The sequence below is a fragment of the Hyla sarda genome, chromosome 1 (genome assembly GCF_029499605.1).
Source record: "Hyla sarda isolate aHylSar1 chromosome 1, aHylSar1.hap1, whole genome shotgun sequence".
Classification (NCBI taxonomy): domain Eukaryota; kingdom Metazoa; phylum Chordata; class Amphibia; order Anura; family Hylidae; genus Hyla; species Hyla sarda.
Genome location: NC_079189.1, coordinates 180,985,006 through 181,011,683, shown reverse-complemented (window position 1 = coordinate 181,011,683; position 26,678 = coordinate 180,985,006). Strand labels below are relative to the sequence as shown.

General features: G+C 42.9%; 2 protein-coding genes across 5 annotated transcripts in view; one reads left to right on the top strand and one right to left on the bottom strand.

The window, feature by feature from the left end:
- Positions 1 to 26,678, top strand: part of ZGRF1 (zinc finger GRF-type containing 1) — a 171,535-nt gene that overhangs the window by 26,588 nt on the left and 118,269 nt on the right. The window lies entirely within an intron of this gene.
- The window catches only part of LARP7 (La ribonucleoprotein 7, transcriptional regulator), a 43,212-nt gene that overhangs the window by 87 nt on the left and 16,447 nt on the right, over positions 1 to 26,678 (bottom strand). For all 4 annotated transcript variants that reach the window (XM_056564986.1, XM_056564992.1, XM_056564999.1 and 1 more), the window contains exons 7-13: positions 25,106 to 25,477; positions 24,262 to 24,397; positions 19,789 to 19,937; positions 17,420 to 17,520; positions 14,117 to 14,276; positions 1,133 to 1,224; positions 1 to 594 (exon numbers count right to left, since the gene is read on the bottom strand). The exon at positions 1 to 594 is cut by the window's left edge. In XM_056564986.1, coding sequence (XP_056420961.1) covers positions 514 to 594; positions 1,133 to 1,224; positions 14,117 to 14,276; positions 17,420 to 17,520; positions 19,789 to 19,937; positions 24,262 to 24,397; positions 25,106 to 25,477 — 1,091 coding nt within the window. In that variant the 3' untranslated portion in view covers positions 1 to 513. The remainder of the gene's footprint in view (positions 595 to 1,132; positions 1,225 to 14,116; positions 14,277 to 17,419; positions 17,521 to 19,788; positions 19,938 to 24,261; positions 24,398 to 25,105; positions 25,478 to 26,678) is intronic.

The window sequence follows — 26,678 nt, the reverse complement described above, 5'->3', positions numbered from 1 at the left end:
TTATTTTGGCGGGCAATATTGGTTATTTTTTATAGGATATATGGTGTACAACTGACTCATTTGAATGCCAGTGGATTGTTTTTCTATGTTTGCATGTACAAATTTGAAAATGTTAATAAAAAAATATCTGCCTTATGGTCTATCCACACGTACAGTATTCTGTGCAGATTTGATGCGCAGGATTTTCTGCTGCAGATTTCAATGTTAATTGAATGACTGAACACAGCTTGAAATCCTGCTAATCAAATCTGCGCAAAATACTGTACGTGTGAATAGAACCTTAAAAAAAATAAAAAAAAATAAAAAAAAGGTGACATTTAAATAAACCTAATGCAGACATGATGGGCTTTCTAATCAAAAGTTTTAAAGTTGCGACAACAAGAATCTTGTAGGTGTACTACTGTATTAGAACATCCAATACAGAATGTCAATCTCTGAATGAAACAGTCTAATTTACAAGTGTAGGGTGAAAAAAAAGGTAAAATCAATGCAAAATGTACAAATACATATGACTCATGGTTCTTCAAGGAATCGGATGTGCTTGCTTGCCTCTTGCGTTTTGATGAGCCTCATGTTTTCTCCTTTAGCAACCAGCTGCAATAAAGGAAACCTAGTTAGTATATATTGTAGGATACATACATACATAGTTTGTAAGGTTGAAAAAAAGACAAGAGTCCATCAAGTTCAACTTAAAACCGTAATGTGTTGATCCAGAGGAAGGCAAAAACCAAGACTTCCAATGTGGTGAAACTTGATAATTTATGCCACGTTCACCAAAATTTGCAATGGCCCTATACTGTGTGCACATTAGAAATTTTGGAAGATTATCTCCATTCTGTCAGGCATGTCTACATTACTAGCTGAGTACCTGGCGTTGCCCGGTTTTTCCTTCATAATCCTTGTTGGGGAGGAAAATCAAGAAATGAGGAAGCTTTTTACTTCATATCCCGTCCTCATATCTCATCCTCATATCCCGTCCCCATATCCCGACCCCATACCCCGACCGATGCAACCCTTTCTTTTTCTCTACCATCGCCCTTTGTGGATTCCATATATTTAACATATTAAAAGGCTATTTTGGACGAATTGTGTAAGCAAAAATGATCTACAAAGAACCAGTCCAAAACGATACCTTTTTAGTGCCACGTATCTTTTCACGCGGCCTGTTTAGTTTTGCTTGTCTGTCCACCAAGATCTTTTGCCAATATCTCTGCTCACCATCTCCTATAAAAAAAAGATAGAATTAAAAATTTTAAATACAAATACAATTCTGCATGATCTCCTTGAACTTTAACCCCTTAACGACGCAGGACGTATATTTACGTCCTGCGCCGGCTCCCGCGATATGAAGCGGGATCGCGACGCGATCCCGCATCATATCGCGTGGGTCCCGGCGCTAATCAACGGCCGGGACCCGCGGCTAATACCACACATCGCCGATCGCGGCGATGTGCGGTATTAACCCTTTAGAAGCGGCGGTCAAAGCTGACCGCCGCTTCTAAAGTGAAACTGAAAGTATCCCGGCTGCTCAGTCGGGCTGTTCGGGACCGCCGCGGTGAAATCGCGGCGTCCCGAACAGCTGATCGGACACCGGGAGGGCTCTTACCTGCCTCCTCGGTGTCCGATCGACGAATGACTGCTCCGTGCCTGAGATCCAGGCAGGAGCAGTCAAGCGTCGATAATGCTGATCACAGGCGTGTTAATACACGCCTGTGATCAGGATGAGAGATCAGTGTGTGCAGTGTTATAGGTCCCTATGGGACCTATAACACTGCAAAAAAAAGGTTAAAAAAAAAGTGTTAATAAAGGTCATTTAACCCCTTCCCTAATAAAAGTTTGAATCACCCCCCTTTTCCCATAAGAAAAATAAAACAGTGTAAAAAAAAATAAAAATAAACATATGTGGTATCGCCGCGTGCGTAAATGTCCGAACTATAAAAATATATCATTAATTAAGCCGTACGGTCAATGGCGTACGCGCAAAAAAATTCCAAAGTCCAAAAAAGCGTATTTTGGTAACTTTTTATAACATTAAAAAATGAATAAAAAGTGATCAAAAAGTCAGATCAAAACAAAAATCATACCAATAAAAACTTCAGATCACGGCGCAAAAAATGAGTCCTCATACCGCCCCTTACGTGGAAAAATAAAAAAGTTATAGGGGTCAGAAGATGACATTTTTAAACGTATAAATTTTCCTGCATGTAGTTATGATTTTTTCCAGAAGTGCGACAAAATCAAACCTATATAAGTAGGGTATCATTTTAACCGTATGGACCTACAGAATAATGATAAGGTGTAATTTTTACCGAAATATGCACTGCGTAGAAACGGAAGCCCCCAAAAGTTACAAAATGGCGTTTTTTTTTCGATTTTGTCGCACAATGATTTTTTTTTCCGTTTCGCAGTGCATTTTTGGGTAAAATGACTAATGTCACTGCAAAGTAGAATTGGCGACGCAAAAAATAAGCCATAATATGGATTTTTAGGTGGAAAATTTAAAGGGTTATGATTTTTTAAAGGTAAGGAGGAAAAAACGAAAGTGCAAAAACGGAAAAACCCTGAGTCCTTAAGGGGTTAAAGAGAAAAAAAAAAAAGCAACATTTGTCGTTAGAGACTTTGTTGGGGTTTTTATCAAACTTTCTGCAAGACTTGTGTGGTCTGCATTGATATTCTTGTTATCAAAAATATGGATGCTCTGACAGAACCAATAAAATCTATTACAGCACATGTATCTGAAATCATGTGACTTACAATAATAACACTTAGATACTATAAAGAAACAATATAGTTCAAAGAATACCTCTCATGATCTTGTTAAAGGGGTACTCCGGGGGAAAACTTTTTCTTTTTTTTTTTTTAAATTAACTGGTGCCAGAAAGTTAAAACAGATTTGTAAATTATGCTTGGCGCTGATTCCTGGAATTTTAAATGTTTGTCTTACTGAAGTCACTCCATGTCAATGATTTTACGTGGTTCCAATAAAGGTGAAGTTTCATAATCGCTGGCATCTACTTGCTTCTTCGTAGATTTGTAAATTACTTCTATTAAAAAAATCTTAATCCTTCCAGTACTTATTAGCTGCTGAATACTACAGAGGAAATTCTTTTCTTTTTGGAACACAGAGCTCTCTGCTGACATCTCTGTCCATTTTAGGAACTGTCCAGAGCAGCATATGTTTGCTATGGGGATTTTCTCCTACTCTGGACAGTTCTTAAAATGGACAGAGATGTCAGCAGAGAGCACTGTGCTCGTGAGGTCAGCAGAGAGCTCTGTGTTCCAAAAAGAAAATAATTTCCTCTGTAGTATTCAGCAGCTAATAAGTACTGGAAGGATTAATTTTTTTTTTAAACCCCTTGGGGACGGAGACAATTTTGACCCTAAGGACGGGAGCATTTTTTGCACATCTGACCACTGTCACTTTAAGCATTAAGAACTCTGTGATGCTTTTACCTATGAATTTGATTCCGAGACAGTTTTTTCGTGACATATTCTACTTTAAGATAGTGGTAAATTTTCATGGATACTTGCATCATTTCTTGGTGAAAATTCACAAAATGTCATGAAAATTTTGAAACTCTCTGCTTGTAAGGAAAATGGGCATCCCAAATAAATTATATATTAATTCACATATACAATATGTCTACTTTATGTTGGCATCATAAAGTTGACATGTTTTACTTTTTGAAGATATAAGAGGGCTTCAAATTATAGCAGCAATATCCAATTTTTCAGGAAAATTTAAAAAAATAGGAATTTTTCAGGGACCAGTTCAGTTTTGAAGTGAATTTTAGGGTTAAAAATAACCCATAATGAACCCATTATGAAAACTGCACCCCTCAAAGTATTCAAAATGACATTCAGAAAGTTTGTTAACCCTTTAGGTGTTTCACAGGAATAGCAGCAAAGTGGAGGAGAAAATTCAAAATCTAAATTTTTTACACTAACATGTTCTTGTAGCCCCACTTTTTTCATTTTTAGAAGGCCATCACGCCCCCTCCCGTAGGCTTGCACTGAGGGGCGGAGCGTGACGTCACACGGTGCGGAGGCGTGACGTCACACGCCGCCGGCCCTGCGGTCGCCCGTAATCAGACCCGGAGCGAATACGCTCCGGGGACTGATTACAAACGGGGTGCCGCGTGCATGATCACGGGCGTCCCCAGCTGGTGGGACTCCCGCGATCAGACATCTTATCCCCTATCCTTTGGATAGGGGATAAGATGTGTAAGCACCGGAAAACCCCTTTAAGAAACTAAACCCCTCAAGGAACATAACAAGGGGTACAGTGAGCCTTAATACCCCACAGGTCGTTGAAGAACTTCCATTAAATTGGGACGTGAAAATGAAAAATATGATTTTTTTTTTTTTTTTAAATGCTGGTGTTACCCCACATTTTTCATTTTCACAAGGGGTAAGAGAAGAAAAAGCCCCCCAAAATTTGTAACCCCATTTCTTCTGAGTAAGAACATACCCCAAATGTGGATGTAAAGTGCTCTGCGGGCGAGCTACAATGCTCAGAAGAGAAGGAGCGCCATTGAGCTTTTGGAGAGAGAATTTGGTTGGAATGGAAGTCAGGGGCCATGTGCATTTACAAAGCCCCCCGTGGTGCTAGAACAGTGGAACCAGATTGAGATCCCAGAGGGGAGCAGGTGACCTGTAAAGCGGGGTAGCATGAGCTACGCCTTGGAGAAAGATCCGGACATGAGGATCGGACGCCAGGGGACAGTGAAAAAGAATGGAGCCAAAACTTGTCCCATAAGGGAACTGAGAGCCAAGTGTTGTGCTAACCCCGACTGTAAGAAGGAAGGAAGTCATGGGAGAGAGAACGCAACTGGAGAAGAGGAGTGGGACTCACACCAATGAAAATAAGACCGCCAAGTACGGTGGTAAATCTTCGCAGAAAAGGGCTTGCACGCTCTGATCACAGTGTGAATTACTTGGGGAGATAATCCCCTAGCTCTTAGAACCTCGGTCTCAACCACCACTCCGTCAAATGCAGGGACTGTAAATTGGGGTGGCAAGAGGAAACAGAGAGCAGATCTCATCGAAGTGGAAGGCACGGTGGCACGTCGTCCACCAGACGAACCACGTCTGCGTACCACGTCCGCCTGGGCCAGTCCGGAGTCACTAGAATGGCGGGAACGCCCTCCGCTTGAGTTTCCTCAGGACCCTGGAAGAAGGGGAAGAGGAGGTAAAAGATATGGGAGGATGAAGTGGGACCAAGTAATCACCAGGGCATCCAAGGCTAGAACCAGGGGGTCCCGGGAGTTCGCCACAAACCGAGGAACTATGTGGTTGTGGTGAGACGCGAAAAGGTCCACGCCTGAAGTGCCCCAGAGTTTGCAGATTTCCCCAAACACTTCCGGAAGAAGAGACCACTCGTTGGGGTCGGCTGAGGAGCGGCTGAGAAAGTCCGCCTCCCAAGATTTCACACCTGGTATGTGAATAGCTGATATGGAGGGGACTCTGAGCTCGGCTCATAGAAGACTTCGGCCATAGCCGCTAAGCTGCGTGTTCTACCCTGACGATTGACATATGCCACAGCTGTGGAGTTGTCAGTCTGAACACGAACAGGGGGTCCTGGAGAAGGCACTCAATGGCAGAGACAAAAGTAGATTGTTCTGAGCTCCAGAATGTTGATGGGGAGATGAGATTCCTGGGTGGACCAAAGTCCATAGACCGTCTGGTCTCTGAAAACTCCTCCCCAACCGCTGAGACCGGCATCCGTCAAGATGACCTGCCAGTAGAGGGGCAGAAGGATTTTCAATGATGAAGAAGAGAGGACTGAAGCCACCACAGGAGGGACTGGCGTGTCTTGGGAAGGAGAAAGATTCTCCAAACGAGAAAGATTCTCCAAACATAGCTGCCACCATTCGACCCAGGGCTTGCATGCAGACCCGAATGGAAATGGGAACATTGGAGACTCCGTACCCCTGATAATATGGCCAGGCACTCGTCCGGGAGAAGAAAAATCCGGGCGGACGCCGAGCCAAATTGCAGTCCCAGGAAGATTAGGGACTGAGAGGGAGTAGATAGGACTTGTCCTGATTGACATACCAGCCGACAGGGTCTGTAGAATGAGACAGAGATTCTCCTGATTCTGGGCCCAGGTTAGCGCCTTGACCAGGATGTCGTCCAGGTAGGGGATGACTGACACACCCTGTGCTCACAGAATGGCGATCACTGCCGCCAGGACCTTGGTGAAGACCCTCGGAGCAATGGCTCGTCTGAAGGAAAGAGCCACAAACTGAAAATGGCCCTTCGGGAGAGCAAAGCGAAGATATCGCTGATGTGCTGGAAAATTGGAATGTGGAGGTAGGCATCATGGATGTCTACCAAGGAAAGAAACTCCCCTTGATCCATGGACCACCGAACGGATGGACTTCATATGAAAATGACGGAGAAGTAGGTGGCGGCTGAGGCACTTCAGATCCATGATCGGGCAGACGGAACCGCCATTTTTTGGGGACCCCAAACAGGTTGGAATAGAAACCTGAAAAATGCTGGAGGAGCTGGGATGATAAAAACATCTCGGACTCAAGAGTCCTGAAGGTGAGCAGACCAGACTTCCTGGAAGAGTGACAAACATCCTCCCACCCGAGAAAAATCTACGGGTGGGGCGACCCTTCGGGCAGAGGTAGTTTTGCGGATGCCTTGGCTGCGAAACGGCCGAAGCGATTATACAATTCCATGGAGGGATGGGCCTTAAAGGAAGGGACCTTCTTGCCCCTAGATGGTGCCGGTCCAGTCGTCCTATTGGAGCCATAGGTCCGAAAGGAACGAAAAGAGGTCGACTTCCTTTGGGAGTCGGTACTGCGAGATTCATTTAGCGGCAATAAAGAACACTTACTGTCAGTCGCCTCTGAGATAATCTCATCGAGCCGTTTTCCAAGCAGTCGAGAATCAGTAAAAGGAAGCTCCGTGAGAGATTTCTTAGAAGCGGCATCAGCGTTCCAGGCCTTGAGCCACATGGAACTAGAAAAAGCCACCAGATTACCCGTGGCAAAAGCCGTACCACGGGCCGATTGCATAGAAGCAGAGCACAAGTAGTCCCCAGCATTGGAGAGTTGAAGTGCAAGGTCTGCCAGTTCCTCCGCAGGGGACCCATATAGAATGTTCTGGCGGAGTTGGGAAGCGCAGACAGAAAGGGCTTTTGATACCCCAGCAGAAGCGAAGGCAGGAAGGATGAACCTGCTGCTTCAAGGCGAAATTTTGCTAGATTGTCAATCCGCTTATTTGCCGGGTCCTTGAAAGAAGCTGCATCCGCCAAAGGCAGAGTAGTTGCTTTAGAGAGGTGGGACACAGGTGGATCCACAGCTTGTGGAGATATCCACTTTGCAATAAATTCCTGGGCAAAGGGAAATTGAGCTTGAACCATCTTGGTTCCTTGAAAGCGCTTGTCAGGATGCTTCCATCCTGTTTCCAGTAAGGCAACAATTCAGCGTGAGAGCTGAACACCTTAGGAGAGGGACTGGAGTGGTGAAAGGAGACTTCTGGAGCTGGGTCCGAAGTTCCTGGGTCCTTTAGATAAAATGTGTCCCTTACGGCTGAGACCAATGTGTCCACCATGCCGGTCATGTCGGTTCGGTCCACTGAGTCAGAGGCAGAACCTGAATCCTCATCTTCCAGTTCCCCAGGCGAGTGGGAGCGAGTGGAGGCAGCCTTGGATGAAGGCGAAACTGACCTGGTACGCAGATCTGGAGACGCAGAGCGGCGACCAGGAGATCGACCCTTGGTTCGGGGTGCAGAGGAAGAGTGGCGATACCTATGAGGAGAGCGCCTATGCTTGCTTCCAGACTCTGGAGATGAACCAGAGGAGAAACCTCTAGGAAACTTATGAGAGCGGACAAAATTGGGGGAACATCCTGGGCATATATACCAAGAGGTCCAGGACGCATAGTGGTGAAGGCAGAACAATTGGGTTCAGCAGAACCACAGGGCAGTTTAGTGTTGCATGTTAAACAGGCATAATAGGTGACCAGGGTCATGTCTAGAGGGTGGGTTAGTTCTGGGTTCGGACATAGTGCCAGCCAGACTGTATAACAGCAAAAACCTAATTCCTCAGAAAGAGGAAGAGGGAGGCCTCATGAAGGAGAGGGCCAGAGCTGTATGAGCCAAACTCTCATTGGAGGAAAACTGGCCACAGCTGTGCACAAACCGCGCTGATAGGAGGAGAGGCAGATCCCTCAACCTCTGCAGCTGTAGTGGCCGAAATTCCCGCCAGAGAGGTGAGCGTCACCGACAGTACAGGCGCTCCTGCGCGCCGGTCGCATCAGAAGATGCGCTGGCGTGATATATATATATATGGCGGCGCCAATATGCCGATGCGAAAAGCCTGCGCGATGAATCCGGGCGCCATTACAGAAGTTCTTGCGCTCCGGAGCATCTGAAGAATCATGTCGGCGCGAACATGCGCCGAAGCGCTCGTAAGCATTACCTGTGCCCCAGCCGCATCAGGAGATTCGCCGGCGCGAAAATCCATGCTGGTGTGAACATTCGCCGGTACTGGAAAACCTATGCACTAAAAGGCGCATTATATATAGAAAAGAAACACTTAATAAAGACAAAAACACGAGGGAGAAGACCTGCACCACATAAGCTGCCCCCACACATCAGAATTGCCAAGCAGGGAGCCAATAAAGGAGAGCGGGCTCCAAACAGGGGGGCTACAGAGGTTGAAAATCCTGAGGGAGGATGGGAACCTGAAGGAAAAGGGGGGGGGGGGGATACTCACCTGCCCTTGGCAAACTTACCTCATGAAGTCTTCAGTCAGATTTTAGTCACCTGCATAATGCCGGGCTGAGACAGCGAGATGAGCACGGAAAGTAGGGGGACCAGGACCCATGAAGTACAACCCCAGGTGCTGACCGTTGGCGAGATGGGGTTGACAGTACATCCACGATGTCTGTGCCCCTTCAATTGCAAATGGGGAAACAGTGAACAGTTCCTGAGTCCCCACCTGAAAATAGTGAAATAAAAGGGAGAGAAAAATCTAACTATACATCCCTAATCTCAAAAATAAGAAAAGAATAGACCAGGTCTTTAGAACACCAGACACTAAGCTAACCAGCTGCCTGTGGGCAGGTATATCCTGCCGGGAGGGGCCGACTTTTCTTGTTGCCAAGTGTCAAGCCTCCTAGTGGCAGCAGCATATACCCATGGTCTGTGTCCCCCAATGGAGCCGATAAAGAAATTTAATTTTTCATTTTTACGGACCACTGTTCCAGAAATCTGAAAGACACCTGTGGGGTGTAAATGCTCACTTCGTGAGGGGTGTAGTTTTTGCCGAAATGAGGGGGGGGGTCACACATTCCTGGCAGCATGGGGGCTTTGTAAACGCACATGGCGTTCAATCGCAGACAAATTCTCTCTCTAAAAAACTATTTTGCTCCTTCTCTTCTGAGCATTGTAGTTCGCCTGCAGAGCACTTTATATCCACATATGGGGTATTTCCTTACTTGGAGTTACAAATTTTGGTTGGGGTTTTTCTTCTATTACCACTTGTGAAAATGAAAAATTTGGGGAAACACCAGCATTTTAGTGAAAAATAAAATACAATTTTTAATTTTCGTGTCCAACTTTAACGTTCCTTGAGCGGTGTAGTTTCCAAAATGGGGTCGCACGTGGGTGGTTTTTTTTTTGCGTTTATGTCAGAACCGCTGTAACTATCAACCACCCCTGTGCAAATCACCAATTTAGGCCTCAAATGTACATAGTGCGCTCTCACTCCTGAGCCATGTTGTGCGCTTGCAGAGCAATTTGTGTCCACATATGGGGTATTTCTGTACTGAGCAGAAATTGTGTTACAAATTTTGGGGGGTCTTTTTCTCCTTTTACCTCTTGTGAGAATGAAAAGTAAGGGGCAAAAGCAGCAAGTAAGTGTAAAAAAATTTTTTTTACACCAACATGCTGGTGTAGACCCCAACTTTTTCTTTTCATAAGGGTTAAAAGGCCCTTAACTGTTGCCTTGAAATACAACAGGGCTCTGGAGTGAGAGAGCACCATGTGCATTTGAGGCCTATATTAGGGATTTGCATTGGGGCGGACCCGGATGTAAGCGTTACACTTGCCTTCACCACCAATACCCTATGGCAGAGTTTCCCAAAGCCTCCAGTTGTTGCAAAACTCCCAGCATGCCTGGACAGTCAATGGCTATCTGACAATACTGAGAGTTGTAAGACAACAGCTGGAGGCTCCGTTTTCAAAACTGTGCTGTACTTGACGTTTATCATTTATGTTGGTGGGGGGGGGGGGGGTCACTGTGTAGGGGTGTGTGTATATGTAGTGTTTTACTTTTTATGTGTTAGTGTAGTGTTTTTAGGGTACATTCACACGGGCGGCGGAGGTTTACAGCGAGTTTTCCTCTGGGAGTTTGAGCTGTGGCAGAAAATTTGCCGCATCTTGAACTTGCAGCAGGAAACTCACTGTAAACCCCCGCCCGTGTGAATGTATCCTGGGGGGGGGGGGGGTATAAACCTCCAGCTGTTGCAAAACTACAACTCCCAGCATGCACTGACCATTCATGCTGGGAGTTGTAGTTTTGCAACAGCTGAAGGCACACGGTTTCTCAGTGTTAAACCCCCACCCTTGTGAATGTATCCTGGGGGGGGGGGGGGGGTATAAACCTCCAGCTGTTGCAAACTACAACTCCCAGCATGCACTGACATGCATACTGGGAGTTATAGTTATGCAACAGCTGGAAGAGTACAGTTTGGAGATCACTGTATAGCGGTCTCCAAACTGTGGCCCTCCAGATGCTGCAAAACTACAACTCACAGCATGCCCAGACTGTCCAGGCATGCTGGGAGTTGTAGCTTTGCAGCATCTGAAGGGCCACAGTTTGGGGACCACTATATAGTGAACCAACAACCAACACCTGCCTGGGTTCTAGTTTTGTAACATCTGGAAGGCCGCAGTGTGCGCCCGAACCGCCGCCTGACCTGATCTCCGCATGCCTCCTGCCACTGCTGATCACTCCCACCATCGCCGCCCGCAACTCCTTTACCGGTTTCCCCCTGCTCTGCCCGCCCCCATCTGCTATTGGTCGGTCGCTTGCGACCCAACCGGCCTGGAAAAAACGTGATTCGTCAGTCAGAATTGACCGCCGAATCACGGCAATCACTGTTATTGGGGTGGGGGGGGGGGGGGGGGGATGGGGCTCAGGACCCCCCATGCCACGGGGGGGGCTGCTGAATGATTTCAGCAGGCATCCAGTACTGATCACCGCCCGGCGAGCAGCGATGACCGGAAATGCGGAGGGCGTACCTGTACGCCCTCCGTCCCCAACAGGTTAATAGAAGTAGTTTACAAATCTGTTTAACTTTCCGGCACCAATTGATTAAAAAAAAAATCAAAAAAGTTTTCCACCGGAGTACTCCTTTAAATTTTATAATCCTTCCAGTTCACTGCCAACATCATGATAAACCACCCCTGCCTTTATTTTTATTATTATTTAGTTTTCTACCTTGATAGTGCTCTGTATTTTCTGCTCAGTCTCAGTCAGATTCACAGACTGGGAAGGGGCGATACCCAGCAGGCATGACATCATCTGAAGCCATACAGGGGAGAACTTCCTCCCTCACTCGGCTACACACAGCCCAGTGTATCTGACTGGATAAGGCTGCACAGACCCCTCTCAGCATTTTCTGAGTTTGGACTTCTGCCAGGCCAGAAGGAGTCCAAAGTTGGTGCAAAATATGGGGAAAATGTGCTCTGGACAAGAAGGGAAACACCTAGTGGCAGCCTTTTTTAAACACAAATTAAAACAATTTTTTTTTTAAACAAAGTACATTAGAAAGATTTTTTATTTACCATAAGGACTGCAATAGCAAAAAGGAGTTTTAATGAGAGTGTCCATTCAAATAGTACTTGTCATGATGGTTTGTCGGCAGCATTTAAACTTCCTTGGCAATCTTTCAACTCGAGACTTTTGCAGAGACTGCTGTGATCAGGAGATGTATATCCAGAAGTTCCATGCAAGCCCAAGTGACTTCAAGGAATACGCCTTCTGGTCGCAGCAGTCTCAAGCTAATAGATTGACCAGGAATTTTAAACATATCTTGCCACCAGACCATCATGACAAGTACTATTAAAAAAAGTTTTGCACAGACGTCATTTTTCCCTACACCCAGGGGAAAATGCCAGGAAATACTCCTGATGTACACACTAAATCTGCCCAGTTATTATGGCTTTTGTTAACTCAGTCTGAACCATTTAAGAAATATAAATACACTAGTGACACCTTTGAATTCAGTACTGCAAAACATGCACAGAGATAGAAGAGCAACCTATAGGGAAGCTAGAGTCATATCATTGTCAAAGTTGTTTGAACAATCCATGGTCTTCAGGGTATACACCATACAGTCATGGCCAGAAATGTTGGCACCCCTGAAATTTTTCTAGAAAATAAAAGGTATTTCTCACAGAAAAGGATTGCAGTAACACATGTTTTGCTATACACATGTTTATTCCATTTGTGTGTATTGGAACTAAACCAAAAAAGGGAGGAAAAAAAGCAAATTGGACATTATGTCACACCAAACTCCAAAAATGCGCTGACAAAATTATTGTCACCCTTTAAAAATTGTGGAAAAATAAGATTGCTTCAAGCATGTGATGCTCCTTTAAACTCACCTGGGGCAAATAACAGGTGTGGGCAATATAAAAATCACACCTGAAAGCAGATAAACAGGAGAGAAGTTCACTTGGTCTTTGCATTGTGTGTCTGTGTGTGTGCCACACTAAGCATGGACAACAGAAAGAGGAGAAGAGAACCGTCTGATGACTTGAGAACCAAAATTGTGGAAAAATATCAACAATCTCAAGGTTACAAGTCCATATCCAGAGATCTAGGTTTCCCTTTGTCCACAGTGCGCAACATTATCATGACGTTTGCAACCCATGGTACTGTAGCTAATCTCCCTGGGCATGGACAGAAGAGAAAAATGTATGAAAGGTGTCAATGCAGGATAGTCCGGATGGGGGATAAGCAGCCCCAAACAAGTTCCAAAGATATTAACTCTGTCCTGCAGGCTCAGGGAGCATCAGTGTCAGCGCAAACTGTCAACATTTAAATTAAATGAAACGCTATGGCAGGAGACCCAGGAGGACCCCACTGCTGACACAGAGATATAAAAAAGCAAGACTACATTTTGCCAAAATGAACTTGTGTAAGCCAAAATCCTTCTGGGAAAACGTCTTGTGGACAGATGAAACCAAGATAGAGCTTTTTGGTAAAGCACATCATTCTACTGTTTACCTAAAACGGAATGAGGCCTACAAAGGAAAGAACACAGTACCTACAGTGAAATATGGTGGAGGTTCGATGATGTTTTGGGGTTGTTTTGCTTCCTCTGGCACTGGGTGCCTTGAATGTGTGCAAGGAATCAGGAAATCTGAGGATTACCAATGGATTTTGGGTCACACTGTACAGCCCAGTGTCAGAAAGCTGGGTTTGCGTCCGAGATCTTGGGTCTTCCAGCAGGACAATGACCCCAAACATACATCAAAAAGCACCCAGAAATGGATGGCCACAAAGAGATGGAGAGTTCTGAAGTGGCCAGCAATGAGTCCAGATCTAAATCCCATTAAACACCTGTGGAGAGATCTTAAAATTGCTGTTGGGAAAAATCGCCTTTCCAATTAAAACCTGGAGCAGTTTGCAAAGGAAGAGTGGTCCAACATTCTGGCTGAGAGGAGTAAGAAGCTTATTGATGGTTATAGGAAGCGACTGATTTCAGTAATTTTTTCCAAAGCGTGTGCAACTAAATATTAAATTAAGGGTGCCAATAATTTTGTTCAGCCCATTTTTGGAGTTTGGTGTGACATTATGTCCAATTTGCTTTTTTTCCTCCCTTTTTTGGTTTAGTTCCAATACACACAAAGGGAATAAACATGTGTATAGCAAAACATGTGTTACTGCAATCCTTTTCTGTGAGAAATGCTTCATTTTCTAGAAAAATTTCAGGGGTGCCAACATTTACGGCCATGACTGTATATATTGCAAGCTGTCCCTCTGCATTTTATTGAACATGTATCTTATAGTCTGGTCTTGTTACTGAAGTTAGACATACAGTAGGTCATTATGACATCTAATGCCAGTCATCCAAATACTAACCAGACAGGATCTGCATTTTCCAGTTGTGCCTTCTCTGTATTTCTGGGCAGGAATTAAAGACCACCTGGGCATCTTCAGGGGTTTTAAAACGGACATGGCACTCTGTATCTCCTTCCAACATATCAACATATGCCACTTCAGACACTCCAGACAAAGCATCCTACATGGGAAGAAGCTAGATGTTAGTTCATTTGATGACATATTTACAGCAGCCAGAACGCACCAGGAGTACAGTATGTGATCAGCAATTAGGAAGCTACTTCTTTCAATACACTTTTGTGTGTGGTCTTTTTCTTAATGTTTCGACAAAATGGGAGAGTTTAGAAAAAGAAACATCAAGGACAAAACAAGTGAAAAAAAGGGCAAATGTTGTGCGTTTGTACATAGAAATGTACAGTGGTCCCTCAAGTTACAATATTAATTGGTTCCAGGACGACCATTGTATGTTGAAACCATTGTATGTTGAGACCAGAACTCTATAGAAACCTGGTAATTGGTTCTAAAGGCCCAAAATGTCATCAAAAAATAGGAAAGAGTGAGGATTAAAGAAAAATAAGTAGATAACTAATACAGAAAAAGCAAGTCCGCACATATAAAAGTAATAAAGATCCACTGGGAGCTGTAAATCACTGTCTATGTCAGTGTTTCCCAAGCAAGGAGCCTCCAGCTGTTGCAAAACTACACCTCCCAGCATGCTCGGACAGCCAAAGGCTGTCCGGGCATGCTGGGAGTTGTAGTTTTGCAACAGCTGGGGGCACCCTGCTTGGGAAACACTGGTCTATGTACAGGACAGGAGCTTCTTCAGGGTCACGTACAGTACACAGTGTCCTAAAAAAGTAACATTGAGTCTCCCTCACCTGGTGTCCAAAGGAGCAGCTAACCCTGGTACAGGTAAAGTGTACAGAACATGTAATACCTCCCTGTACTGTAGGAGGCGCTACCAGACATCAGTCAATGCATGCACTTCAATAATACAGGGGTTTTACCAGTGAAATGTCCATTCTGATTGGTCGGTTCTTGCAGCTATTGATATGTTTTGCAGATCTGTACTGTCCGTAGCATTGTATGTTGAGTCTGGTTTCAATTTACAATGGTCCAGAAAAGACCATTGTATGTTGAAACTATTGTAAGTTGAGGGATCACTGTATTTGGATTTTTCATCACTTCATTTGTACCTTTAAAGGGATGTTATATAAATACATCTTAATCTTTGTATGTATAATGAACATCAACTACTCTTACTAATTTCCTGTTCACACAGGTACACAGTTCATTCAGTGTATACAGGTTTCTCTTCTAATAAGGATGTTAACAAGAAAGGTGCTTAAAATATTGAGGAACAGAGACAAGGAATTTATTATTCCCTGCGCCAGTGCAGAGTGGCAGAATTATGAAAAAAATTTTGTACATCAGTTTTTTTGTACACCTTTTTTTTGTGCTATTTTTGCAAAAAATCTTTTGCATTAAGTGGGACATGCAATTTAACCAATCTGCGCTGGTGGAGAAATTGATAAACTCCCCTCCACACACCCCATTGTACTTCGGAGTACTGTGAAACATCAGAGTTTTTTGGGGCAAGACTTATCTAACATTTCCCCTGCTGTCTAATACATGGACTGAGCAAGTCTGCCTGAGGAGCATTTTAGCCTGGCTCATAGGTAGACCCTAAGATGGGACCTCGTCAACCCCCCCACAACGTGCTCATTTTCTCAATAACATGTTAACAGTTGTATAAAAATAAAGATACTTGTTGGAAGAGAGATTTTTGTAAGGGCCATGCACAATACAGAAAATCCACGCGGAATTCATTGATTCCACATGCAGCAGCCTCCCATTGGTTTCAATGGGATTCTGCTGCCTTGTCCATGTTCAAGTTTCACAGTGTAAGTTTCAACACGGAATTCGATTTTGCAGAAAGAATGAACATGTTCTTTCTTTTAGCAGAATCTGCTCATAAAAGTCAGCTAATCGATGGGACTTTTATATTATGTAGTATTCAGTGCAAAATAAGTGTTGGTTCCAGATGGCACAGGTCTGCTTAGGAAACTAAGCAAGGAAATTCCTTGCCGAATTTCATCAGTGTGCACAGGCCCCTATTATTCTTTTTCTAAAATAGCCTGAACTGACAAAGTAAAATGGGGGAAGGCACAAAATAAAGAATTAGAGAAGGGACTTATAAAGTGTTTTCTCATTCAAGTGAATAGGACAACGCTACTAAAAGTACAGCAATTGCAGTAAACAAAGAAGAGGCTGCAGCACTTACCTGAACTAATCGGTTGGGGGCCCGGGTATTAGACCCCAACCAATTTAATAGTGATGGCCTATCTGGAGGATAACCCCTTTAATTTCTAATCATTAATATTATATAGCCAACAATACTACATGGTACATGATTTTTGATCATATGCTTCTAGGTTCGTGTCATCAGAAACAATATTACAGCTGACCTGTCAGCAAGAAAAAATGTGTAAATAAGCCCATAGCTTTTTTTTGGTATTCTGGGCATTACCTTTTTATATCCATTGTCATTTCTAGTGCAAAGATATAAGCCTTTTTGATAATATGTAAATGAGGCTCAAGTGTGCATGGGGCATTCCCCAACCCAGCAAGAGCCCAGGGTTACCCAGCCCATGCCATCTTATTCAAGGCCTCTGTGCCTATGTCCTTAGAGGACACGGAGGCGGTAAAGAAAAGAAAATGGAATGGAAAACCCTGGGATCTTACAATGCTAGGGAACACCCCCTGAGCAGTTTAGCCTTATTTATAGATAAAAATAAGTATATGTCTGGGCTTAATAAGTTATACCCAGAATCATTAGTCCTATCTAGCTATGGGCTTATTAATACCCCTGTTTTCTTAATGACAGGATCGCTTTAATCATGAAAATAAATCCTCAACTCTATAACATCTGAGGAAAAAAAAGGAGGAAGAAAAGAGCACTGAAAACCAACACCTACAAATTCAAAGCTGAGCCTGTGCTAGTGGACTACTTTTAACCATAGACAGGCACATATTTTACACTTTGGATGGATACTACATAGTCATAACATAAAAAACATAGGGGGAGATTTATTAAAACCTGTCCAGAGGAAAAGTTGTTGAGTTGCTTATGGCAACCAATCAGATCAATTCTTTCATTTTTGAAAAGGCCTCTGAAAAATGAAAGAAGCAATCTGATTGGTTGCTATCGGCAACTCAGCAACTTTTCCTCTGGACAGGTTTTGATAAATCTCCCCCAAACTGTTTGGAGAACAAGCATTATTTGAAAAGTGGGACTAAGCAAGGGACCCGCGTGAGACTAACCTTAACGTGCTGGCGATTAGGAAAAGGATCTGGACTGGTGATCTTCACAATAACCCCACTGACAAACTGGGGTCCAAGTGTTTCATTTTTCACAGTATGCACTATACAGAAAGCATAAACAGATAAATATGTAAAAGTATAAACAATGGCCTATTTATAGGCAGAACAGCTAACAAACAATGGCCCTTGTATGGCCAAGTTCATAGAACGGTTTACAAAATATTATTTTAGGGAATGATGAGCATCTGTCATGTATACAAAAGATGTCGTAAGGGCATGTCAAGCAATCAACGCCCTCACCAAGAGGTACACTACACAAAAGTGGCATCTGAGATCCTTTTTATAGGGAAGGAGAAAAGCACATTTACGTTCTCCTGTGACAAGACCCAGCATCTATTTAGGCCACACTTGTAATAATTTACATATAACTGCATTCTGAGTGCTAAATTTTTCTGTCAATGAACGGGTTTCTGTTTGGCTTGTTTGAAGATATGGGAATTTTCTAACTATTAAATTGCTGTTTGTATATGTGTGGTATGCATTAGAATACTGACAGAATGCTATGCATACATACACCCCATACTCATATTGGGCTCATTGATTAAAGTAGTCTAATACTGACTATGCTTAAATGGGCACTGTCAGATACAAAAACTTTGGATATGTTGTAAGGCATGTATAACCAACAGGTTTTGCAATCGCTTTCATTAGACAATTTTCAGTATTTCATAATGAAAAAAACAGTCAAACAACTGCCCCCCCCCCCCCCGCTTGCTGGGACACATACTAGTCCTGCTGTGTCCATGCATCATCACCTATGTAATGGACACACTTCCTTGATTGACAGCTGGGAGTGCAGGGCTCACAGCTGGAGGAAAAATCTTCCACTGTCATCTTGTGTCCCTCTACTGTCAGTGAGGACAAGCTGGGAGTTGTAGTTTTGCTAATGCTAGGGGAGATGTGAGCAGACAGCATACTGAGGGAGGGGGCGGAGACCTGCACAGTGAGGCCACGCCCCTCCCCATGAGAGGAATTCAGACTAGTGAGCTAAATTAAAAGTGTAATCAAAATAAATAAATAAAGGTGCTAGACACATAAAAGTTAGATGTACATGGTCAGGATTAGGTACTGAGTGATATATTTAAAAAAAAAAAATTTTTTGTTGGATCTGACCTGTACACTTTAAGCCATTTTGGATCTTTCACTTTTAATTTGCCCTTGAAATGGCAAAAAGGAAATGTGCGTTGGGGCAATAGGTGGCATTATCAGTTATTCTGGACATGATAGAACTCCTAATGTTACCCTGTGATCTCTTTCTGGTAGTGATGTGCAGTTAAGCTACAAAGGAGAAGATGTAGACAGGGTTTTGAGTTATGGTTACGGATGTGGGGTATATTAAATTCTAGATGATTTGTTGAATTTAAGTATTGTAACTCACTGTAGGTGCTTTGGGCTGTTACACATATTAATACATGAGATATTTATAGATATTAAGTCCATGTAAAATTTTCAATACATTTGCAAAAAATACCGTATTTAAAATTCTATTTTGCACAAGGCTGCAACACAACAAATGTGGAAAAAGAAATGTAAGGCTGGGTTCACACCACGTTTTGTTAAATACGGCTCTCGTATACGGTTGGGAGGAGGGGGCGGGGCTTAATCGCGGCGCCCGCACTCAGCCGTATTCGGGAACCGTATTTAATGTCTATGTGCCGACCGGAGTGAACCGCAGCCTCCGGTCGGCTTCATTTTCGTCCGTATGCGGTTTCCCGACCGCAGGCAAAAACGTGGTCGACCACGTTTTTGCCTGCGGTCGGGAAACCGCATACGGCCGAAAACGAAGCCGACCAGAGGCTGCGGTTCACTCCGGTCGGCTCATAGACATACATTAACTACGGTTCCCGAATACGGCTGAGTGCGGGCGCCGCGATTAAGCCCCGCCCCCTCCTCCCAACCGTATACGGGAACCATATTTAAGAAAACGTGGTGTGAACCCAGCCTAAGGAGTTTGAAAACTTTCTGAATGCACTGCACACAGAGGCAAACCTGATTTCAATGAACTGAATATAGTCTATTAGTGACAACATGGGGTCCTTTTCCAAGCTATCATTTAATTTGTGGGACTCGAGAAGCCTTGTATGCCAGTATGCGGACATATAACCACACATTTACAGTAGATACAAAAGTACTTGGCTAATAGTTAACTTATCTTTTTAAGAGCATGAAACAAATTACTGGGCAGGAAAAGAAATACACAGAAAGGGGCAGCACCAGAGAACAGGATTTAACAATGAAATTCATTTAGCTAAAACAAAGAAATTTCTCTACAGGGTGTAAAAAAAATATCAAAATGATAAACGTTTTACCGTCTTTCACACTGGAGTTCTGTTTGGCTTTTTCAACTTCCATTTCACCGACTGAATCATCATTTTTCCCACTTATGGACTTTTTAAGGAAAGACATACTGGCTCTTTGCAATTCCAAGTATTCAGCCTTGAGATCTAACCATTCCTGCCTGAGAGTGGGAGGGGAAATAATGTTACAACACAATGGAGTAAGTCGATTGGGAGCTTCATTCTCATGTTATGGTTTAGTATATAGGGTAGAGGTGAGGGGCTGATACAGTGTAGATATTGCTGAAGGAAATGAAGCAGCAACAGTGCATATTTGTCTTCTGTCATTGAGTGCAGACTGTCATTTATTATATACACTAACACATACAATTTTATTCGGATACAAAAAAATAAAACTTTATTTATGAAACACTGGTCCAGCCCTACCTAGAAGAGAACGGTTATATATATATATATATATATATATATATATATATATATATATATATCTCCTTGTCATGTACATATACATACACACACATATACACATACACAAATCAGCTCATTACACCACCTTCACAGGTAGTGTGTACTGCAAACAGCTCAGGCTCCAGTTAAGAAGTCTTAGAACTGATTGGGATTTATGCCAAGCCAGAACTCTCTCCAGAAGGAGAGAGGACCCATCTGCAGACAGTTGTTTCGGGGTGTTTGCCCCTTGTCAGTACAGAGCACGCTTATCTGGGTTGGCTGAGGTGAGAGGCCTGAGACTAGTTAAACGGGGTCAGTACTTTCCTCAGGGAGAGGACACCACTTCTGGTGTAAGACGGAGATTCAAGTAGACCATATAGAACTTACACACACACACACACACACACACACACACACACACACACACACACACAGACATCTGAGAGATATCTCATTTGTTATCATACATTAAGCATGCATCTCTATTCAGCTAAATAACTAAAGTTGAGGTTTTGTTTTTTTATGGATGAAAAGAATGAGGATAACTGTACAGCCACGGAGCGATCTTCACTCCATGCAGCTTATGAACCGGGGTGCTGCAGGAGAAACCGCGGGGTCCCTGAATAAAAGATGCATCTGCTGACAAATTAGCTTTTGCTTGTTTAATGGTTGATCTCTGACCCTATAATACAAGGCAATCTCCTCTTGTTTGGCCAATAATGGCCCTTGCTGTACATTTATCCTCATTCTTTTCATCCATAAAAAAGCTGAATAGAGATGCATGCTTAATGCATGTTGGCAAATGAGATATCTCTCAGATGTCTGTGCTGCAGGAGAGATCGCGGCAGTACCCCCCGCGATCAGACATCTTATCCCCTATCCTTTAGATGGGGGATAAGATGTCTAGGGGCGGAGTACTTTAAAATACCATTGTTCATTGGTCACACTTCTCGTATCGTGCACAGGTTTGCCTTAGTAGAACCAAACCTAAGTTCAAGACTAACAGAAATACAGAAAAACTGAAGACCGCTTTAGAGTGGCCAGAGACAGGCCTATCACTGCACAAAAGTTCTCAATACCTCCCATCACATATCTCACATGTCCCGTAGGAGCCCATTCACACTAGGGAATCTGAGGGCAGCCAGTGCTCAATGAATCAGTCAGTGCTAGGACCAAGCGGACATTGCCAGTCCCCATAGACTGCAATGTATTCTGCAGAAAAAAGAATGAACATGTTCATTCTTTCAGATAAGAAATTTTAGTGTTGGAAAGCTCTTCTGCTGAAATTCTGAAGTGTGGACTGAGCAGCGAAATGCTAGTGACAGAAATGGGATTCTGCAGCACCAGAATTTCCAATCAGAATTCCACTCAGAAATTTGGTAGTGTGAATGCGCCCTATAGGTTATATTGGGCCTGATCAGCAATTTTACACAACGCTCTCTCCTGGTTAGGGTCCACCCCCATCCCTGTATATATCTTCCTGAGGCAACCTAAATAGGCCTGACAGGGGGTCTAATTCTTAGCACATGAAATGTACTGTAAGGGATATCAACTGATGCCCCTCAGGCACAAAAACAGCTCAATACCAAGAGATTTTGTCTGCTTAATCCTCATAGATGAAACAACAAGGTGTCCACCCGTATCTGCACACGTCTATTTTAATTACAAAGGTCAATGACTGCTTTCTTAATTTTAGACTTTTCCTGGATATAAAGGGAGGGTAAAAAAAAAAATCAAAGCAGAAAGGTAGAATCAAGAAATTCTGCCAGCAACACAAGTCATGAGATAATAACTTCCTAGGCAAGCGAACATCTCTGTCATACCAAATACATACATTGCCATAGAAAGTTACATGCCTTGTGGACTTCCTAAAAGTTTGCCCAATATGGAGTATTTTGAGAATTGTTCTTTACATGTATACATACGGTTATTTTAGTAAGGTCAGCATTGTAAATTAGATCTAGTGAACAACTTTATAGACACACACAAGTCTACTAACTAAACTTAGAGATCTTTAAAGGACAAGTATCATGTAAAAAAAACGTATCCCCTATCCGAAGGATAGGGGATACGTTTTTTTAACATGATACTTGTCCTTTAATATCTCCTTCCCCACAGCAATCAGATGGCGGAACATATATAACTGCTCTATAGCATACCACCATTAAAGATGCTCATTGCTGCTTTACACTGCTCTCTTTATAGATGTGTCTAGTCAGTCTGAAATCCCCTGTGCACATATCCCAAAACAAAGATTTATTTCCCTGTTGTGTGGATAAATGCTGCAAATGAGCATATACTGTAAATATTGGGTACACACAGAAAAGGGACATAAACCCCACTGCAATAACTGTTCTGTAAATGCCTTGTTTTACATAGGTGTGTTCTGATATCCTTGCATTCCATAATTGTTATACTTATTAAAAGGTAATGTGTTTTTTTTAAAGATTCTACAAGACCACAGTACATTTTATATATTTATATATGTTCTTATTCACCATTAGCTAGACCTTTTGGGTGTATTTCTACACTGCTATGTTATGTTCACGTGTGGATTTTCTTTAGATTTGTTGTGGATTTTCCCAATTACCTTCAACAGGGAAGTCAAATCCGTTGTAAATCTACACCTTAGAGCATATACTTGTATCGATTTTATTCTCTGTTGGTTATAAGATGAAACCTGAAGACCTTTCTATCCCTGTATAGCAGTGTTTCCCAACCAGTGGCTCTAAGAATCTACTCACTGGAGTGTTCTTCTGAGCTACTGCAGTTAATGCAACAATGTATCAGTGGAAGAGAGTTCTTTTGTCACAAAGCAAAGCTAACTGTAGCCAGCAAACAGATGGGGTAATAATCTCAACCCCTTAAAAGGTTCCTCCTGAGCCAAGACATCTTTTCCCCTATACAAAGGAAGATGCCAGATCGCCGGGGTCCCGCTGCTGGGTACCCCCGGGATCTACCATGCAGCCCCCACCTTTAGCGGCTTCCGGAACCGCTGGAGGTCCTCAGGCTGAGTCAATCTCGACCACGAGGACGGAGCATAATGACGTCACACGGGGGCCGACGTCCCCTCCCATAGGCTTGTATTGAGGGGGCGGAGCGTGACGTCCCACGGGGGCCAGCCGTGACGGCACTATTCTCCATCCCCGTGATCGCCAGTAATCAGATCCGGAGCGAACACGCTCAGGGGACTGATTCTAACGGGATGCGGCGTGGAAGATCACGGGGGTCCCCAGCGGCGGGACCCCCGCGATCAGGCATCTTATCCCCTATCCTTTGGATAGGGGATAAGATGTCTTAGCGCCGGAGTACCCCTTTAAGGACAATGGACGTATATTTAGGAGATGAGCGTGCTCCTTACCTGGTGGGTCCCGCTTGCTATCAGCAACCAGGACCTGGGGCTAATTCCAGACAGACATTGCCGATCGGGATGATGTCTGGTATTAACCCTTTAGACGCCGCAATCAAAGTTGATTGTGGGGTCTAAAACAGGAGAAAAGTCACCCCGGCTAGTTCAGTGAGTGTTCGAGACCGCCGCAACAGGACAGCTGAAAGGACAGCAGGAGGGCTCTTCCTATTGAGCACAGCATGCAGCATGTTAAATGGCCTGGGACCACTGTTAATTTGAATCCCGACTGCTGATGGTGAGAGTCAACTAAATTACACAGATGTAAATAATGAAAGTATTCCAAATGAAATTGTGAGATTTTTCAGATTCTAAGAAAGGTAGCATGTAATTATGGGACAATCCCTCTGACAATCACACAAGATGTATGTAATAAAATAAATATCTGTATATTTTAATGTGATAGTTTCAAGGCACTGGATTCCACTTAAATGATATGATACACAGTCTGCTGTGTGATATACATAAAGTCATGCATATCCTACTGCAATGTAAATGTCATCAGTAATCTCATGGGTCCAGACTACATGTCTCCTGAGGTCTCCAGAACGAAGTTACATGGGCTGATTGCCAGTCCCTTATCATTTTATCTGTACATCACAATATATTTATAAAAAAAAAAAAATTCATACTTGGATATTACTCTTAAAGGGATGACCTCTTCTCCAACTCTATGTCGCTCCCTATGCTTCTTCTTTCGCTTTCTCTTAACTTTGCTTAATGATTCTTTCTTGTCACCCCTGTCCTTTTCCTCTTCAGTCGAAATCTCTGGAAAACAGTGAAATATATAGAATTGGAAATTAAATTGTTTTCTTTCCCTTTTTACAGCTATAACAAAAGATTGTTAGAGGTTAAATACACTTTCTGGCACTACACCCGATCTTTTGTCTGTGTGACATACAGAAATCCCCCCTTATGGGCCCTTTCACATGGGGGGAATATCCACACAGAAAAATTCCGGGCGGACATTCCACGGGCAGCAGGCGCCAGCAAAACAAGCTGTCACTAAGACCGCTTGGAAATGCGCAGTCTCCAAAGACTGCAATACATTTCCAAACTCATTTTGCTAAAATAATAAATATGTTGATTCTTTCAGCAGAGACAGAATCTAAAATTTCCACATCTGCTGCTAAAATTCTTCTGTGTGCTCCTTGCAGTAGAATCCCATTGAAAACAATGATCATTTCTGAGCAGAATAAATAATAAAGATAAATCATTTCTGAGCAGAATTTTTCTGCTGGATTCTGCCCGGAATGAGCCCTGGAAACAGTTGCTGTTCTATTGTAATCTAATGTGTATGGCCAGCTAACATGCCCCATGGACATAGTCTTATGATTGCAGACTCCTTTGTATATCGACAGTATTCATGAGTTGTAATGGCCAGCTTTAGAGAAATGAATGCCAAATATTAATAAAAGCACAGAATAAAAGCATAACATTAAAGGCATTAATAAAAGCACAGAATAAAAATATCACCTCTATATTCCCGCAGTTCTGCAGATGCCCCTTTTGGTTTTGACTGTACATCATCATTATCTTGCAGTTTTCGGTACTTGGAAGAGTCCTGCTCCTCTGAACTGCTGTGTTTTCTCTTGGAAGGTCTACCTTCCTCTGACTGGTCGGAGCTCTCTGCTCTGTCCCGTTTCCGTGTTTCCTTCTTAGAGGCCTGTTTGGTAGATTCTGATGTATCAGTCACCGAGCTCTCAGATACACTGCGGTGCCTTTTAGACTTTGTTGTTTCTTTTGCAGATAATTCCATAACACTCTGTTCATTACTTTCATCCTCTGCTGTTTCATCACTCTCCTTTTTGCTCTTCGACCTTTTCTTCTTCTTCTTTTTCTTTTCCTCTAATAAACATAGAATAGAAAACATAGAATATTAGGCTCTACATCTGCACCAAGGCTTCTAAGATGCTGTGTTTGATCCCTTAGGCAGATCCTTACAGCTCCCAAACTACCCCATTGAATTCTAATGGGATCAACAGGCTTTTGTTCTTTTAACAGTAAGAACAGAGGGTTATGGGGGAGATTTATCAAAACCTGTGAGAGTGAAAGTTGCCCAGTTGCCCACGGCAACCAATCAGATCACTTCTTTCATTTTGCAGAGGCCTTGTTAAAAATGAAAGAAGCGAGCTGATTGGTTGTTATGGGCAACTTTTCCTCTGCACAGGTTTTGATAAATCTCCCTCTATGTATCTCTACTCTTGGAGTTAAATCTGACATAAAGAATAAATGTGAACACAGTTTTATAAGATAGGACAAGTTAAAAAAATACCCATCTACCTCTCCAACATGAACAAAACAAACTCCTTTCCACTGGGTCTACGCTTCCATATGCCATGAATGTTTGAAATAGGAATAAGTCTTTAACCCTTTAAGGACCAGGCCATTTTACACATTAGGACCAGAGCGTTTTTTGCACATCTGACCACTGTCACTTTAAACATTAATAACTCTGGAATGCTTTTAGTTATCATTCTGATTCCGAGATTGTTTTTTTCATGACATATTCTACTTTAACATAGTGGTAAATTTTTGTGGTATCTTGCATCCTTTCTTGGTGAAAAATCCCCAAATTTGATGAAAAATTTGAAAATTTAGCATTTTTCGAACTTTGAAGCTCTCTGCTTGTAAGGAAAATGGATATTCAAAATAATTTTTTTAATTCACATTTCCAATATGTCTACTTTATGTTTGAATCATAAAATTGACGTGTTTTTACTTTTGGAAGACACCAGAGGGCTTCAAAGTTCAGCAGCAATTTTCCACAAAATTTTCAAACTCACTATTTTTCAGGGACCAGTTCAGGTTTGAAGTGGATTTGAAGGGCCTTCATATTAGAAATACCCCATAAATGACCCCATTATAAAAACTGCACCCCCCAAAGTATTCAAAATGACATTTAGTAGGTGTTTTAACCCTTTAGGTGTTTCACAGGAATAGCAGCAAAGTGAAGGAGAAAATTCACAATCTTAATTTTTTTACACTCGCATGTTCTTGTAAACCCAATTTTTGAATTTTTATAAGGGGTAAAAGGAGAAAATGTATA